At 38.8% G+C, this 17222-nt stretch overlaps 2 protein-coding genes across 2 annotated transcripts; both read right to left on the bottom strand.

Moving 5' to 3' along the window:
- Positions 1-1067: 1067 nt before the first annotated feature.
- LOC307263155 (GTPase IMAP family member 9-like) lies at positions 1068-5480 on the bottom strand. The gene is made up of 2 exons (XM_080044225.1): positions 5401-5480; positions 1068-3380 (listed from the first exon to the last, which is right to left on the bottom strand). Exons 1-2 carry the CDS (start codon positions 5426-5428, stop codon positions 2503-2505), a joined length of 906 nt encoding a protein of 301 aa, XP_079900351.1. The 5' UTR covers positions 5429-5480; the 3' UTR covers positions 1068-2502.
- A 921-nt stretch (positions 5481-6401) lies between these two features.
- On the bottom strand, positions 6402-11596 carry LOC307262375 (GTPase IMAP family member 7-like). The gene is made up of 2 exons (XM_080043238.1): positions 11530-11596; positions 6402-8115 (listed from the first exon to the last, which is right to left on the bottom strand). The coding sequence occupies exons 1-2, from the start codon at positions 11552-11554 to the stop codon at positions 7343-7345; spliced, it is 798 nt and encodes a 265-aa protein (XP_079899364.1). The 5' UTR covers positions 11555-11596; the 3' UTR covers positions 6402-7342.
- Positions 11597-17222: the final 5626 nt, after the last annotated feature.

The following is a 17222-nucleotide window of genomic DNA, read 5'->3' as shown; positions in this document are numbered from 1 at the left end:
CTGTTGTTCCTGGGTGAGCGTATAACCATGACAAAGGCATTAAGAAAAACTATATAAAAATAGCATTCTTTGCACTGATGGTCTCGTTTGCTGTTACATGTAATTTATGATCATCAGAGGGAAAATGAGACTGTTTCAGAAATATTTAAAAGTTCCTCATAGAGACTTTATGCAGTTGTTGTTTTTTCTGTTTCTGTTAAAACTATGTCAGAGTTCAAACTCTTTCCTAATTCGAGCCGCTCAGCCAGAAAGAAAAAACAGCACTGAGAAAGGAATGTTTGTCCTGGAAACCAAACTGTTCTGATTAAATGTTACTGAGGAGACAAGGAGGCTGGAAGAATGGAATACTGAAAGCCCCTGTAACTGTAAACACAGATACACAAAAATTCCGTCTGTCTGTCTGTCTGTCTGTCTGTCTGTCTGTCTGTCTGTCTGTCTGTCTGTCTGTCTGTCTGTCTGTCTGTCTGTCTGTCTATCTATCTATCTATCTATCCTTATAGCTATGTAATATGGGGAGTTAGTTTCATAGTAGTAAAGCATCTGAAAAGAGTTATAGGCATATTCATCAATCCACATTAAAGATATTGTCATTTAAGTTTGATAAACTTTACAGAGGTTCAGTTTAGATGAGGCGGTGGGCTATGCTCTGGTTCTTATGACACAATAAGTATTTTGAACCAATCACAGCAGTTCTCTCTCTGGAGGTTCTATAAAAACTTGACTGTTGCAATGGAGACCTTCCAGTGTGTGTTAATTCTAGCGCCCCCTTTGGACAAAAGCGTTAGTGTTTATACCACGCCAGATGTTGTTCCTGGGTGAGCGTATACCCATGACAAAGGCATTAAGAAAAACTAGATAAAAATAACATTCTTTGCACTGATGGTCTCGTTTGCTGTTTACATGTCATTTATCAGAGGGAAAATGAGACTGTTTCAGAAATATTTAAAAGTTCCTCGTAGCAACTTTAAAGATAGCAAAACTTTGCGCATATTCTGAATTGATAATAACTTGGTATAAACATTGTAAATGCTGCGCTGTGTTGAAATAAAGGAATCCACACAGGCTGCTCTGTCTGGTCTGAATTTATTTCCGGTGAAAAAAGAATATCAGGGTTCCAAAACATTTTCCAGGCTCAAATTTCCAGACATATTTCACATCTGAATACAAATAGTTGACAGATTCTTATTATTCAGCTCTGGAAAAAAATGAAGAGACCAGTCTGGATTTTTCTTCAATCTTCATCTCTACATTACTTCATGGAAATGCTCTTTAATGACAATATTTTTTGGTGGGGGAATTTGGTAGAAATGTCGTCAGTAGTTTATATTATAAAACTAAAATGTTCATTCTACTCAAACATATGCCCATAAATAGTCAAACGAGAGACACTGAACATTTGGAGTGGTCTCTAAAAAAAATTCCAGAGCTGTATACGTAAATTGATTTAAAATCCATTCGTTAACACATTTATAACTCAATTAAATTCCATACTTTTCCATACTACTTAGGAAGCCCCGAATATTATGCATAACCTAGACCTAAACATTTTCAGTATATTGATCTAGATAAGCTTTTCAGGCAGTGTACACAGCTGTGCACCATAAAGCAACAGAATATCGATCCAATTGAACACATACACAAAGAAAAATCTAACATTTTGGTTTTGGCTAGTTCAACCATTGCAACAAGAATCACTCCATAACTCTGTTACATAGGCAGTCATATTGGAATCTATCTATCTATCTATCTATCTATCTATCTATCTATCTATCTATCTATCTATCTATCTATCTATCTATCTATCTATCTATCTATCTATCTATCTATCTATCTATCTATCTATCCATCTATCTATCTATCTATCTATCTATCTATCTATCTATCTATCTATCTATCTATCTATCTGTCTATCTATCTATCTATCTATCTATCTATCTATCTATCTATCTATCTATCTATCTATCTATCTGTCTATCTGTCTATCTGTCTATCTATCTATCTATCTATATATCTATCTATCTATCTATCTATCTATCTATCTATCTATCTATCTATCTATCTATCTATGTAATGTGTGGAGTTAGTTCTATAAAAATCCACCACCATGATTTCACCTCAACAGTATTTGTATTGATAACACTTGGTCTGATCAGTTCAACCAGTGTTTTACATTTATTTTAAAAAGGTTAAAAAGAAATCGAGAATTATGCGTAAAACATCTGGTGTTATTTACGCAGTCTAGGCTCTGTAAACTGGTATGTAAACAAACAAACTGGGCCCACCTTAGCTACAGCAACAAACCAGTTTACAGAGCCTAAGCTGGGTGTTACCACTTGATGCTTTTTCAGCGCACACACAGTACAGACAGACAGACAGGTAGATAGCAGATCATGAGGAGATATTCACTGATTAAAAAAAATATATAAAAAAAAATGACACAAAGCGTTCTCCAGAATCACTGACTCCACCTTTAACCAATCCAAATCAACCCAAAACAACACGTCACTTTGCCTTGCGTTTCTCAATGTACTTTTTCACGTGTATAACTGAATACAGCGTGGCGGCCCCCAGCAAAGCACCCAGAGACCCCCCCACTGCCGCTCCTATGGAAGTAGTTACCTGACCGCCGCCCGCGAAATAACCCGCCACCAACCCCACCGCCGTCCCACACAGAATGATGGTTTTCAGGACGGCTAGCTTGGCTTTGTTCACCTCTGCTGAAGGCTTTAAATCGGCCTGTTCTTGTGCTTTCGCCTCGTGCTCTTTAAAAGCGATTTCCGCTCGTTTGAACATGTCAGAATCGTAGAAGCTTCCGTTGTTTTTCTCTAACAACATGGATTTGATTTTCCTCAGCAGCGCGGGGACTTGGCCGGGGATTTCTTTCTGGTTGTCGAATACGTGATACTTCCAGTGGCACTGTATGACCAGGTCGCGTAGAGTCGGGTCCGATTGGATGTGTTGTTCGATGGTCTTGCCCCCCTGAAGACGGCTTCCGTAGGTGAACAAAATCATCGCGTAGGACAGGGTGTTTTTACCGAAAGTCCTGCAGATTATTTCCACCATTTGCTGAAGCTCGTCTGTGATTTTATCTTTGACTTTCAGCAGGATCAGAAACACGTGGGGACCCGGGTGGCAGATTTTCACCGACTCCTTGATCTCTTCGAAAGCGTCTTCGGTTTTCTCCGGGTCGAACATTCCGGGCGTGTCGACGACGGTGACTTTAAGATCTCCGATGGTCTCTGTTTCCTTCTGGCATTTCTGAGAGACAGAGGAGTCGGGGTTTAAGGTGAACGGTTTGGTTTTGTTTAGGATTGTGTTCCCGGAAGAGCTTTTCCCGACGCCACATCTCCCTAGCAACACCATCCTCACCTCCGCTTCACCTACGGGATGAATAGTACACAGATAATGAGTTAGACGATTTAGTCAATTTATACAATAGCTACATTGAAATTTGTCTTTTTCTCATCTCCCCTCTCAAGTTCCCACCCTCCAGAGGGGGTCCTCACACAGGGTCAGCCATAGTACAGACAGACAGACAGACAGACAGACACACTCCAGAGGGGGTCCTCACACAGGGTCAGCCATAGTACAGACAGACAGACAGACAGACAGACAGACACTCTCCAGAGGGGGTCCTCACACAGGGTCAGCCATAGTACAGCGCCCCTGGAGCAGTTTGGGGTTAAGTGTCTTGCTCAAGGACACAATGGTAGAGATGGTGGGCACCGTAGATGTTATAGCAGCCATCACAAGTTTTACTAAGTGTCTTGCTCAAGGACATGATGGCTAGATTTTGATTAAACTGGTATGTTTACAAAGGGAGCCCACCGTAGCTAGCAATATACCAGTTTACAGAGCCTAGGTTGTGTATTAACACTGGATTTTTTTTAGCGCACACACAGTACAGACAGGTAGTGGATTGTGAGGAGATATTCACTGATTTTGACAAAAAGTGATTTTGACGACAAACATTATCCAGAATCACTGACTGCACCTTTAAGTAGAGAAACCCATTGTTGTCTAATGTCTATGGTCAATCAATGTCAAAACAGGCAGCAGTATAATAAACACAACAGGGCAAAATAAATAGAAGTAAAATAAAGCAAAGCATTTAGATTTCACAATATCAATTTAAATTTAAAATAACCATTTTTGTAACCAGGAAAAAAGAGTCAACAACCATTCCAACTTATGCAGAACCGAGTCAGTGTGCGTGTGTGTGTGTTTTTTGTGTGTGTGTGTGTGTGTGTGTGTGTGTGTGTGTGTGTGTGTGTGTGTGTGTGTGTGTAAAAGTACAAGCACACACAAATAAATTAGCATTTCAAGGTTTCAAACATATATTCAAAAAGGTTCAAATCCAAACAATCCCACAGCTTTAGCAAGTTAGATTTCAGACCTTTTAAAAGACGTAGAATTACAATTTAACTGAAAAAAATAAAAATAAAACTGTGTAAAAACTACATCAGTCACTTTGTGTTGGAGACTTTAGAATGAAACACGACTGCTTTAGGGTTTTTTGTATTACAATGTGTTCACCTATTTGGCAAAATGTAACTAATTGTTTTTAAATTTGCATATTTTCAAAAAACTGACATTCTAGATATTGTATAAAAATGTCCTTTTTTCAACATATAAGTGTCCAGAGTTCTTCGCCGAACAGATTTTGAATACATCCTTTTTTTCCGTTTTATAATTTACTTAAAAAGACACCATGTACACAAGTCTTAAAAATGCATTTCTTTTGGTGTGTTCCAAAGCCTTGTAATGGTCTGTAGGAACTTTATGTCAATGTGTGCCTTTAAAAGTTCAACAATATTCAGTGCATAGCTATGAACATCCATTTTATAAGACAAAAGAAAAGTTCAAAAAGTATTTTTTTGTCACGGAAGAATCAGCAAAAATCAGAGAGAAAACTTTAGTAGGTACAGATCATTCTCTGCTCTCACAGCTACACTAAAACTAAAAAGTATTTTCTTTCTTAAATTCTACTTGTTTAATTTAAGCAAACACAATAAAATACTCTAGTCTACTACATACAGATGCATCGCCTAACATCTTTGGAGTCTGGGCACCAAAAAAAATATATATATTATTTTCCGTCAAATTGAGTTTAAAATGTTACCTATAGTTTAAACAATGTCCTTAGAAACCTGTTAAGTAGAGTACGCCATGTTGGTTGTATGTTTTAGTTTGTCTTTTGTTTGTTTGTTCTCACAAAAACCCAAAAATAAAGTTTTTCAAAAGGAAACATTTGTTAAAATTAGCCCAAAATACCACAAGGAATTTAAAAACAGAAGTCAAGTAGATACAGAGGTTTACATTACAAGCTAAACTTTTTGTGTCAAACGTCAAACCAAGACACGTAGCTGTAAGAAAAAGCAGAATCAGAAATGTACTTACCGGGCAGTAAAGCTCTGTCCTCGTTCATGTTAGTCCCTGTAAAAGCAGCCGATGTACGAAGTGTCTTGTCGCTTTGCAAGTCTTCTGCGGACTATATTTAATTTCTTTCGCATCGTTTTATATTTTATACTGGATTCTAGATCCCTCCCCTGAAACACACATCATCTGTTCCCATACAGAAGGCAACCAGTCACAGAGAAGAGAATTTAAAATGTGGGCTGAGCTTAAATTACATTATAGTACATGTCCACCAAGTATATCTACTCACCAATGCTTATCAGGGTTTTCCAGTTAATTTCATGTAAAAATAAAATTAATCGCAAAAAAAAAATATTTAAAAAAAAACAATCGATATCTGGGCTTCTATCTAAATGTGAATTAAATGTTTTTAAAGTTTGTAAAAAAATGTTTAATAAAAATAAAAATTAAATACATTTTAATTCAGTGCGCTTCCATCAAGGGTTAGTAGCGGATAAACTCCACTAGTTTGGTCTGAAGATGGCGCTATAGCCGACGTAGCGTAACATGGCTGTGTGTGTGTGTGTGTGTGTGTGTGTGTGTGTGTGTGTGTGTGTGTGTGTGTGTGTGTGTGTGTGTGTGTGTGTGTGTGGTGAACAGCTGATCAGTCACGTTTGTTCAAGGTTCACTCAGTCATTGCACATTACACTAATGTGGACACAGACATATTCACCTACAACTCTTTTCACATCTAAGCCAGCGGGTTTTGCGATTAGAAGATTATTTTTGTCAAGTATTGGCTTTTCGGCGTTTCCATCACTGTTTTCTTATATCCGCCACACGCTAGCGAAGATCTTTAGGACAGCAGGCACTGGCGTGGTAAAAACACTACTGCTTTGGTCCAAAAGGGGGCGCTAGAATCAACTACAACTTATCGTTCCTCGTAGCTACTTTAATATCCGACTGAAATAACCACATTACACAGCTGAATAACGAACACAATACCAGTGGGAAAAAGGACTAAGAGAAAGTGTTCAGTGCATCAACTTTTTTTTATTTTCTTATGTGATTTTTTGGTACAGACAGCTTTGTGCTCCAACGATTGGAAACAGAATTCAACTATTTCTGTTAATGGCGTTAGGGTCGATTCATTTTATCACACATTGCATCTTCAACAGAAGTAAGAAAGGACAAACCATACCTAAACCCATTGTACCAAACAGACTTAAAGGCCTACTTCACCGGTGGGAATATGAACGTGTAATAAACTCTGAGATCCTATGTAGTATAAATGTGCAAACATTTTAGAAATCGGTTCATCCTAGCCTGAGAAAAGGCAGAAAGAGTGTTTTATGGTCTCACTGTCTAACCCTACATTTTACCATGTGTGACATAACACATGGGAAAATGTAGGGTTAAGATTAACAGGACAGCTGGGCCAAGGGAAGACTGAGGGAAGAAAAACCTCATTCATTATATTATAATAGTGATTTTATAATGATAGAACGCCGGTTCTGTATGGGTGAAGTATTCCTTTAAGGCAAATTATACATTTTAAGCTATAAATAAATCGCAATGCAAACACAGCCATGATTATCTTACAACCCCAAAAACACTAAACGATTATAAAACGTAAAAAAATATAATATAATATGTCTAAGGTCATTCATAGGCTGTTCTCTTCACACACACTTACCTGGAACTGGTATATGTGCATTCTCAATTATTTGAAGAAAAAAAAATGCCCTTAATCATGTAAAATACTATAGATTTAAAAAATTAAATCCTGTAATATTACACAACTGTAGAATTGATGAAAATACAAAACTGATAGTAGTTGAAAGGGAAATAGGTATGTGTGTGTGTGTGTGTGTGTGTGTGTGTGTGTGTGTGTGTGTGTGTGTGTGTGTGTGTGTGTGTGTGTGTGTGTGTGTGTGTGTGTGTGTGTGTGAGACAGAGACACTTAGACCGGCCTATACACACTTCACTGTGTTATGCATTCACCGGCCTTCTCAGTCACTATCTTAACCGCAGCGTTCACAAGTTTCTCCATGGGTCCGCCTACAGTTAGAGATAACAGAATACTCAGCACTCTGTTTAAGACCTCATCTGTGGCAGTGTCCGGTGTCATGGCCGCTTCTTTCTTTAGTTCCTGGGCTAAGACCTCCTGCGCTTGTTTGAACATCTCATTGCTGTAGAACCTGCCTTTGTTTTTATTATGCACCAGTTCATTGATCTTGTCCAGCAGTTCGTTGACTTGGTCCGGGGACGTTTCTGTGTTGTCGAAACAGTGATACCGCCCGTTGAAACCTTTGATCAAAGCAGTATTTAAGATCTTTGGAGGGATTTTACCGTCGATTTCGTCCCCACACGTGAACAAAACCACCGTGTTGTCCTTGAAGCCCTTCCCGAAAATCCTCTGTATGATTTCAACGGCCCGATAGTCTTCAGAAGTGAACGTATCCGGCTGCATTACGTACAGAAACACATGTGGACCGGGCGCGGCACATATCATGCACTTCACGACCTCTCTCACAACTTCCTCTTTAGATTTCTTGGTGTTGAAAATGCCCGGTGTGTCTATAAGGACCAGTTTCTGTCCGTTACATTCCCCTCTCACACTCTGGCACTGTGTGGTGTCTGAAGAGGCCGAGGTGTCAGTGAGAGATGGATTTCCGAGGAGGGTGTGAATTGTTGAAGTTTTCCCAACTCCGGTTTTGCCAACGAGAACGATCCTCAGCTCCGGCGCCTTCGACTCTGTAGGACAGATTCACACGGTCACTAATTCAATATTCAAGAGATTCAAGATTCTTTTATTCGTCATATGCACATTGCAACAGTTACAGCAGCTGTGTGTGTGTGTGTGTGTGTGTGTGTGTGTGTGTGTGTGTGCGTGTGTGTGTGTGTGTGTGCTTGTGCGTGTGTGTGTGTGCTTGTGCGTGTGTGTGTGTGTCACTAATGGTTCAAAGTAAGTGGTGTAGTCAGTGATTCTGGAGAACGCTTGTTGTCAAAATCAGTGAATATCTCCTCATGATTTGCTACATCCCCGAACTGTGTGTGTGCTAAAAATAAATCCAGTGTTAATACGCAGCCTAGGCTCTGTAAACTGGCATGTTGCCAGGTATGTCGGGCCCCTTTTCTTTATATTATCTTTGTTTACATACCAGTTTACAGAGCCTAGGCTGTGTATTAGCACCAGATTTAATTCCAGCTCACACACAGTACAGACAGGTAGTGGATCATGAGGAGATATTCACACAGTACAGACAGGTAGTGGATCATGAGGAGATATTCACTGATTTGGACAAAAAGTGATTTTGACAACAAGCGTTCTCCAGAATCACTGACTCCACCTTTAAATATAGAATCCACTTCATAACACTGCTAGTTACCTTTAAACCTTCCATGACTTCAGTAACATTTCTGAACTTATTGGCAGCAAGCCCCAACCACAGCGAGATCTACCAGCATCCAATGAGGAAGTGACACAAATTACAGTTCACAGAGTGGCCACTAAGAGGTGGTACCAAAACAGAGCAATTTCTCATTGACTCCCATGTTAAAGACCTACTTCACCAGTTGGAATATGAAGATGTGTTGAACTCTGAGATCCTATTTAGTATAAATGTGCAAAAAAAAATTAAATCGGATCATCTTAGCCTGAGTAAAGGCAGACAGAGTGTTTTATGGTCTCACTGTCTAACCCTACAGTTTCCTTCTTGTGACATCACAGTAAGGGTCAGGATTAACAGGACAGCTGGGCCAAGGGAAGACTGAGGGAAGACTGAGGGAAGAAAAACCTCATTCATTATATTATAATAGTGATTTTATAATGATAGAACGCCGGTTCCGTATGGGTGAAGTATTCCTTTAAACAGGCCGTTTTCACAGCATTATTAAACCTATTTAAGGCCTGGTACAAAATAACATTCTAGTCTGTATGTTTACGTCATATCTCCATGACATCACTGAGGGAGGTTAGGTTTTTTTTTGTAAAAGCTGCAAGTTGATATAACTGAAGTCGGCCCGGATGCCTCATCCATTTAATATACTATGATTGGGCCTCACTCCACCTCTCCACCACTTAACTATGCAAATCTAGACATCCCTCGCTCTAACCTCATAACGTGTGAATGTTGATAGTTAGCCTGCTATCGGTGTATCATATGAATGTGTGTGTGAATGGTAACGTGGGAAAGGAAAACAGGTCTCCCTTGTAAAACAGTCTTCGGTCTCAATGGGATTTACCTGTAGAAATAAAGGTTAAAAAAATATATAATAAAAAGAAAAAGAAAATAATAACCAAAGGTACTCACACTTTTTCTGTCCTATCCCTAACCCTCTGGAACTAGCTAACCCAACAAGACTACAAGGGGTAAATAGGAGGAGGGGGGTTTGTTTACATTCACAGAGCCTTCAGTTACTTTACTAAACATATTTTCTCTACATGTAATTCTTAGTATTGAATAATTCTATCATCAACAAAACTGAATTATTTGGAGGAACCTGGAACCAAACGTAGGACTATAGAATATGTTTGTAAACCAAACTGTGGGCCCTGCTGCTGTAAACAACAACAGTGAAACAGTCACTTTTCAGGAAGGAACTAGCTTCCCCAACAGGACTACAGGTGGAAAATAGCAGTTAGCTAAATCCTGGTTCAATGCATCTGTCCTTGCTCTAAACAAGGTTAATGTTTCCTTTGTACATTGTCCCTGCTTCAATAAAGTTACAAATACATTAACAAAATAAATAACAACAAATAAAATCGGCACAATCCCTGGTCTGTCTCTAAAGGATTCCTCAAAACCCAGTGTTAAAGGCAGTTTGCGATCTAGTAACACACTTGAAGTAATATTTTACACATTTGGAATAACTGTTAAAAGAGCAATCCTGTGAAAGTGGCAAACTAGTATCAAGTATTCAAGAGCAAAGCCAAGGCAATTTAAAAGCTAAATAATCTTACATACATTGAACAAATGCAAAGTAGTTTATAGTTGTCTGTATCCTTGAGTGATATTACTGTGATACATGGTTTGTTGTGCAAAGTTGTGGCTAAATTATCAAATAATTAAAAGGTGCTACGAGGAACTTTTAAATATTTCTGAAACAGTCTCATTTTTCCTCTGATGATCATAAATTACATGTAACAGCAAACGAGACCATCAGTGCTAAAGAATGCTATTTTTATATAGTTTTTCTAAATGCCTTTGTCATGGGTAAACACTCACCCAGGAACAACAGCTGGCGTGGTAAAAACACAACTGCTTTTGTCCAAAGGGGGGCGCTGCTAGAATTAACACAAACTGAAAGTTCCTCGGAGCACCTTTAAAGTTTGTCAAAGTTAATCAACACCCATCAAGTAAAGTAGTTGAAAATAATGGCAACATATGAGCTAGAAATTATCAGTATTTTTAGCATTTTACACCATAGATTTGCCTAAAAAGCGTTATCATATTAAAACTAGGCCTACATATTTATACATATTATTATTATTATTATTATTCTTTCGGACATACAGCTCCAGAAAAAATTAAGAGGCCAGTCCCTCTTTTATGACAAAAAATGCATTGGAATTTTGTAGAAATGTTGTCAGTAGTTCCTATTATAAAACCAAAATGTTCATTCTACTCAAACATATGCTTATAAAATAGTAAAACAATAGACACTGAACATTTGGAGTGGTCTCTTAATTTTTTCCAGAGCTGTATATAACTAGGCCTACCTGGGGAATTTTAGCTAGAGTGTATAATTCGTTGTTAAATATATCAAAGTCATTGAAACATACAATCAAACACATTTAAAAATCTACACAAAATCTCAAAACAAGTCAAATGCAAATTATGGCAAAACTCAAATTATTATTTCCAACACAAGAGGCTGTTAAATTGTGAATGTTGTTATGAGGCCAGGTTATGTTCAATTCAACAAATAAGTTCACGGAAAACTAGAAATACAGATAAAAAATTAAACTTAATAGTCGCAGCTGCAGTTTGTCAGTTAAATAACAAACATTAATGCTTAAATGTTAAGATTGAGAAGCTTTAAAACATGGTGGATATATGTGAAAACTCCAGCAATCTCACACACACACACACACACACACACACACACACACAGAGTTAACAATAGGAGAATAAGAGTGAGTGAGTGTATATGAAATGTACTCACTGGAATGGCTGTGTCTGCTGGCCATAGTAATCCTGTAACAGAAGTTGATCAGTGTTGTCCTGTTGCTGCTGAGGGTTTGTTGTAGAAAAAGTTCTTATTTCATCTTATATATGATAAAGTCTGTGTAGGCCCCTCCCCCTTTCACATGTGTCATCTGTTACCGGGTGAATCTCAGAGAGAGCCATCCAATCACAGATCAGGAAACTAAAGTGTGGTCTCAAGCAGCCAATCAAAACTGAATACAAATGTTGGGTTAAGCCACTGGTTAACTACTTATTTTAGCTGCAAAATTTTAGCTGTTTTATTTTAAAATGTATTTTGTATTTGTTGTATTATTGTTTTATTGAAAAGCTCAACTATAGTCCCACCAAGAAATGAGCAGATATATATATATTTTTTAAGATATTTTTTGGCATTTTTTTTTTATGCTTTATTGATAGTGTAGAGCAGGGGTCCCCAAACTACGGCCCGCGGGCCAAATGCGGCCCGCGGCCCGCTTTTTATTGGCCCGCGGCCGATTTTAAAAAGATAATGTAATTATTATTATTTATTTTTTTTAATATTTTTTTTTTTTTTTTTTTTGCATTTCTTAGTTAACCCACTAGTGCAGGGGTGTCAAACACTGATTGATTGGCCCGTGGCACATTTTAAAAATATAATGTAATATGGCGCTTTTAAATAATTTAAATGCACTCATTATATTACAGACAAATATGTCCCATAAAAGAAAATGAGCAACAAGCCCATCCCAGAGGACCCTGCATAATATTTTATTTAAAATTAATATTATTATGGAAAATCTATGTGTCCTTCTCCAATAGCTTCTAATTCATCTGACACAGTGTCTCCATTTTTTTTTCATACAAAATTCTTCAGATTTATTCTCTTAATTTCCCTCTCAAAGTGCACCAAATTCATGCATTTCGCTTTAAAAACTTAAAAAAATCTCCCGGGGGGGCATACCCCCGGACCCCCCTAGGAGGGTTGGGACCTCGGCTGGATACTATTTTCACCCTGCTGGACATTGGACGCAAAGGCAGAAAACACTGGGTGTATCATTGGCATATAAACAAGAGGGGGAATGTGTCTGTTTAATGTGCAAGGAAAGTGTTGCCGTGAAGAAGGATTACAATTTACGAAGACACTATGAAACTAAACATCAGAGCAGCTACATGTCCTGATAAATGTGTTATTTTTGCAAAGTGGCCCGGCCCTTGGTAGATTTTTCTGTATGTGGCCCTCAGTGAAAAAAGTTTGGGGACCCCTGGTGTAGAGAGAGACAGAGTTGAAATGGGGCAGAGAGGGGAGTGACATGCAGAGAACGACCGCGGGCTGGAATCGAACCCGGGTCCGCTGCTGGCCGAGGCCCATGGGGGGGGCGGGGGGGGGGACGCCCTACCAACTGAGCTAAGGGCGCCCCTTATGACCAGATATTTGACAGAAAAAAAAATGTTGTCTGGTTGCAGTGTAATCACGGTTGTTTACATTGCTCACAACATGTACAAACTATCTTAAATCTGCCAAACTCTACATGTAACTGTTTTAATTAGGCCGTATTGTACTTTTACCAATCTTATTTTAATTCCAGCCACTGTACACTTCACTTCCGGTGTGAACTGGATTGTGGGTCAGAATCGCCCAAAGAGCATGCTGTTTTCAACACTCAAAATCTCGGATGTATGTAGTAGGACATCAGGGTATTTCTAACCATACTAAATCTGGCAACAAGAATCGGGACATCCTAAATCTTTTTTTCTACCATACTAAATAGTAGATAGTATGGGGACTGGAATGCGGCCAGGGTCAATGAAAAAACAGTTGTCTGTCTGTCTGTACTATGGCTGACCCTGTGTGAGGACCCCCTCTGGAGTCTGTCTGTCTGTCTGTGTGTCTGTACTATGGCTGACCCTGTGTGAGGACCCCCTCTGGAGTGTGTCTGTCTGTCTGTCTGTCTGTACTATGGCTGACCCTGCGCTCTGACCCCCTCTGGAGTGTGGGGACTTGAGAGGGGAGATGAGAAAAGATGAATTTCAATGTAGCTATTGACTAATAACTCAACTTAACTTTAACAGTAGTTTCCTTATCGTCTAGTCGACAGGCCATAAATCATGAATTCAGGGTTTTTAGAAAGTGGCATCATGATGTTATTTCAGTAATCTAACACATAACTTAAGCATACAAGCTTAGTGCACTTTGAATATTGGTTAAATGGACTCTTGTTAAATTCAAAATATTACAATTTTCAACATTAAAAACAATGAATGGTTTGACATCCCTTATCAAAATAAAATATAATCTGCTATAGAAATGATTTTGACTTTGTGCTCCTATGTAAAGCGCTTTGAGTGCGAGAAAAACGCAATATAAATTAAATATATTATTATTATAAGTAATAGGTGTAATATTGTATTGTTTTAATATATTATTATTATGAGTAGTAAGTGTAATTGTAGGATCAATTGGCCTTAATTGGTGAAGCTCCAGCTTGACGCTCCATTTTTCCCTCGAAACATATATCATCCATTATCCAAAAGAAATCCACGGGACCACGACGTGACGTTTAAAGGTTTAATTGTCCAAAGCAACATACAAAAAATCCTTTTCCACAATGTAATGGAGAGATATAACAAAGAGAGAAGCGAGAGAGAGAGAGAGAGAGAGAGAGAGAGAGAGAGAGAGAGAGAGAGAGAGAGAGAGAGAGAGAGAGAGAGAGAGATAGATAGATAGATAGAGAGAGGTCAAAAAACTGTGTGGCTCCACGCTTGTAATCCTGACTGTCTGTCACAGGTAGTTAACAGAATAAAGTTTTTTCTAACACTTCAAAATAAAGTTATCCAGATGTCAGTTACACCAAAATAATGTGAATGAATTTCAAAATAAGATACTATATATTCGAAATGACCACAATTAACTTAAATAGAGCGAATAGGCATTTAGGCTCCTACAGTAATATTGTATTGTTTTTAGTGTAACTGTTCTGGTGCTTTCCTTGAGCCTCGGTTCACTCAGACATCCTGAAGCACAAACATCCTGCTCAGCCACCACATACCAGAGCTGTAGACTGCCTCACCCCGCCCCAAACCAGAGAGAGAGAGAGAGAGAGAGAGAGAGAGAGAGTGAGAGTGTGTGTGTGTGTGTGTGTGTGTGTGTGTGTGTGTGTGTGTGTGTGTGTGTGTGCGTGTGTGTGTGTAGTCCGGGAATAATCAAACTGTAAAGTTGTTGCAGCTGCCTTGGAAATGTTGTTAGCTTCAGTTTAAGATTTTTTTTTTATTAAAAATAGTCTTTGAAAAATCAGATTTTGAACAACCAACAGCATATATTTCTGGAGCTGGATGGATAGATAGATAGATAGATAGGGGCTGTTCTCAAACTGCTAGTGTCTGCCTGGATTAAAGGGAAGCTGAGCTTGCTTGTTCAGTAGAAATCTCCTCCCAAGTCCAAGGGAGATTTATTTTTCCCTTTAATTTGCAACAGAGCGCGCGCGCACACACACACACACACACACACACACACACACAGCCCACATCACCAGATTGGAATTCATGCAACGCCCACGCAAAGTCATGAGAGAAACTTTTTTTTACTTTCAAACCGTCCCTGGAAAAAGAGTCTGTAATAGAATTCAGAAAGGGACTTATCCACCCCAACTTTTTAAGCGTTACATTTTACAAAACAAAAGTATAGATATAGAAACGGTATAGAGAGGTAAATAAACTGAAAATATGGAATATGAAAAACAATATTTACATAGTGTGCAACATACAGTAAATTAAGAAATTGAAAGTGTACAATTATATACAACAGATTGCAGCTAACTCCACTTCTCTAGGGATGTCAAACTCAGGCTCAGGACCTGTGTTACTGTTTAAAACAAACCGGTTCACAGAGCCTAGGCTGTTTATACTGTGTGATAGAAGTGGAAACTTACCCTGCGTTCCAAATCACATACTCTTTCTTTTTACTACACTACATACTAAAGTACAGAAGAGTTTTAGTCTTTTTACTACACTACATACTAAAGTACAGAAGAGTTTTAGGGCCACAGACAGGAGAGAAAAAAATCAGATAAGGAAGATTTTTTTTCATTATGTTGAGAAATGTCAAGAATAAAGACAAATACTCAAATGCTATTGGAGTTAGTGGGGCATCTTGGTATTGTTGGCATACTGCAATTGACGTGCATGTATTGAGACATCCTAAATCTTTTTCTGGCGTACTAAGTTAAAGGGAAGTATGGGGATTGGAACGCAGGGACAGATGCAAAGAGTAAACAGTGAATAGTCTAAAACAGAGCAAGGTCATGCAATGTTTCTTAAAATGAATGTGAGACAGCCTTTTGGGGCAGACATGTGGAACCCAGCTCTGGAAAAAAACAAGAGACCGCTCTAAATGTACTCTTTAGAGGCATATGTTTGAGTAGAATGAACATTTTGGTTTTATAATATAAACTACTGACAACATTTCTACCAAATTCACAATAAAGGTATTGTCATTTAGAAAAAATGTAATAAGTAATCTAGAGATAAAGATTGAAGAAAAATCCAGACTGGTCTCTTAATAAAATAGTGACAGTTTGAAACCTGCCAGTTGACAGAGCCTAAACTTAACAATGTGGTTTTATACTGCTTTAGACAGTTTAAAACCACATTATTAAAGATCAGGTTGAGTCTTGTTTCCTCAGAATAGAAGATGGCCGTTCCCTTCTGGAGAAATCTGTCTGTTTAACCTGCACATCACGATATGTGACTTTGGCAGGTGAACACACACACCTGTATTCACTCTACTGTAGGTAAACAAGAAATCTCTCTCTCCTCCTCTCTCTCTCTCTGTCTGTCTGTGTCTCTCTACTCCTCTCTCTCTCTGTCTGTCTGTGTCTCTCTACTCCTCTCTCTCTGTCTGTCTCTCTCTCTCACTATCTCTCTGTCTGTCCTACTCTCTCTCTGTCTCCTCTCTCTCTCTGTCTGTCTGTCTCTCTCCTCCTCTGTCTGTCTGTCTGTCCTACTCTCTCTCTCTCTGTCTCCTCTCTCTCTCTGTCCCTCTCTCTCCTCCTCTGTCTGTCTGTCTCTCTCCTACTCTCTCTCTCTCAGTCTGTCTGTCTGTCTCTCTCCTCCTCTTTCTCTCTGTCCCTCTCTCTCCTCTCTCAGTCTGTCTCTCTCCTCCTCTTTCTCTCTCCTACTCTTTCTCTCTCTGTCTCTCTCTCTCTGAATGAACAAAGAATAAAATAATATAGTCTATTTTTGATACAGAATTTTACAGTATCTTAACTAACTTGAGCTGTTTTCTTGATTTAGAACAATCTTTATTGGGAAAAGAGAAAAAAAGCATTCCTCATCGCTCCCCTACAAAATCTGGTATTAATACACAGCCTAGGCTCTGTAAACTGGTTTGTTAACTAAGGGGGGCCCACCGTTGCTAGCAACATACCCGTTTACAGGCCCCCAACACAAGCAAATGAAAATAACGTCGGCACCAATTTGCCAACTCATGCGCTGCATTTAGGAAAAAATGCAGCGCATGACTTGATACATTGGTGCCGATGGTTATCTCATTGGCTCATGTTGTGTGTCTGTGTGTGTGTGTGTCTGTATGTGTGTGTGTGTGTGTGTGTGTGTGTGTATGTGTGTGTGTGTGTGTGTATGTGTCTGTGTGTGTGTGTGTGTGTGTGTGTATGTGTCTGTGTGTGTGTGTGTGTG

This window comes from Ammodytes marinus (genome assembly GCF_949987685.1).
Source record: "Ammodytes marinus genome assembly, chromosome: 16".
Taxonomy (NCBI): domain Eukaryota; kingdom Metazoa; phylum Chordata; class Actinopteri; order Uranoscopiformes; family Ammodytidae; genus Ammodytes; species Ammodytes marinus.
Note: the sequence above shows the minus strand (reverse complement) of the source record. Positions and strands in the feature narration are given on the sequence as shown.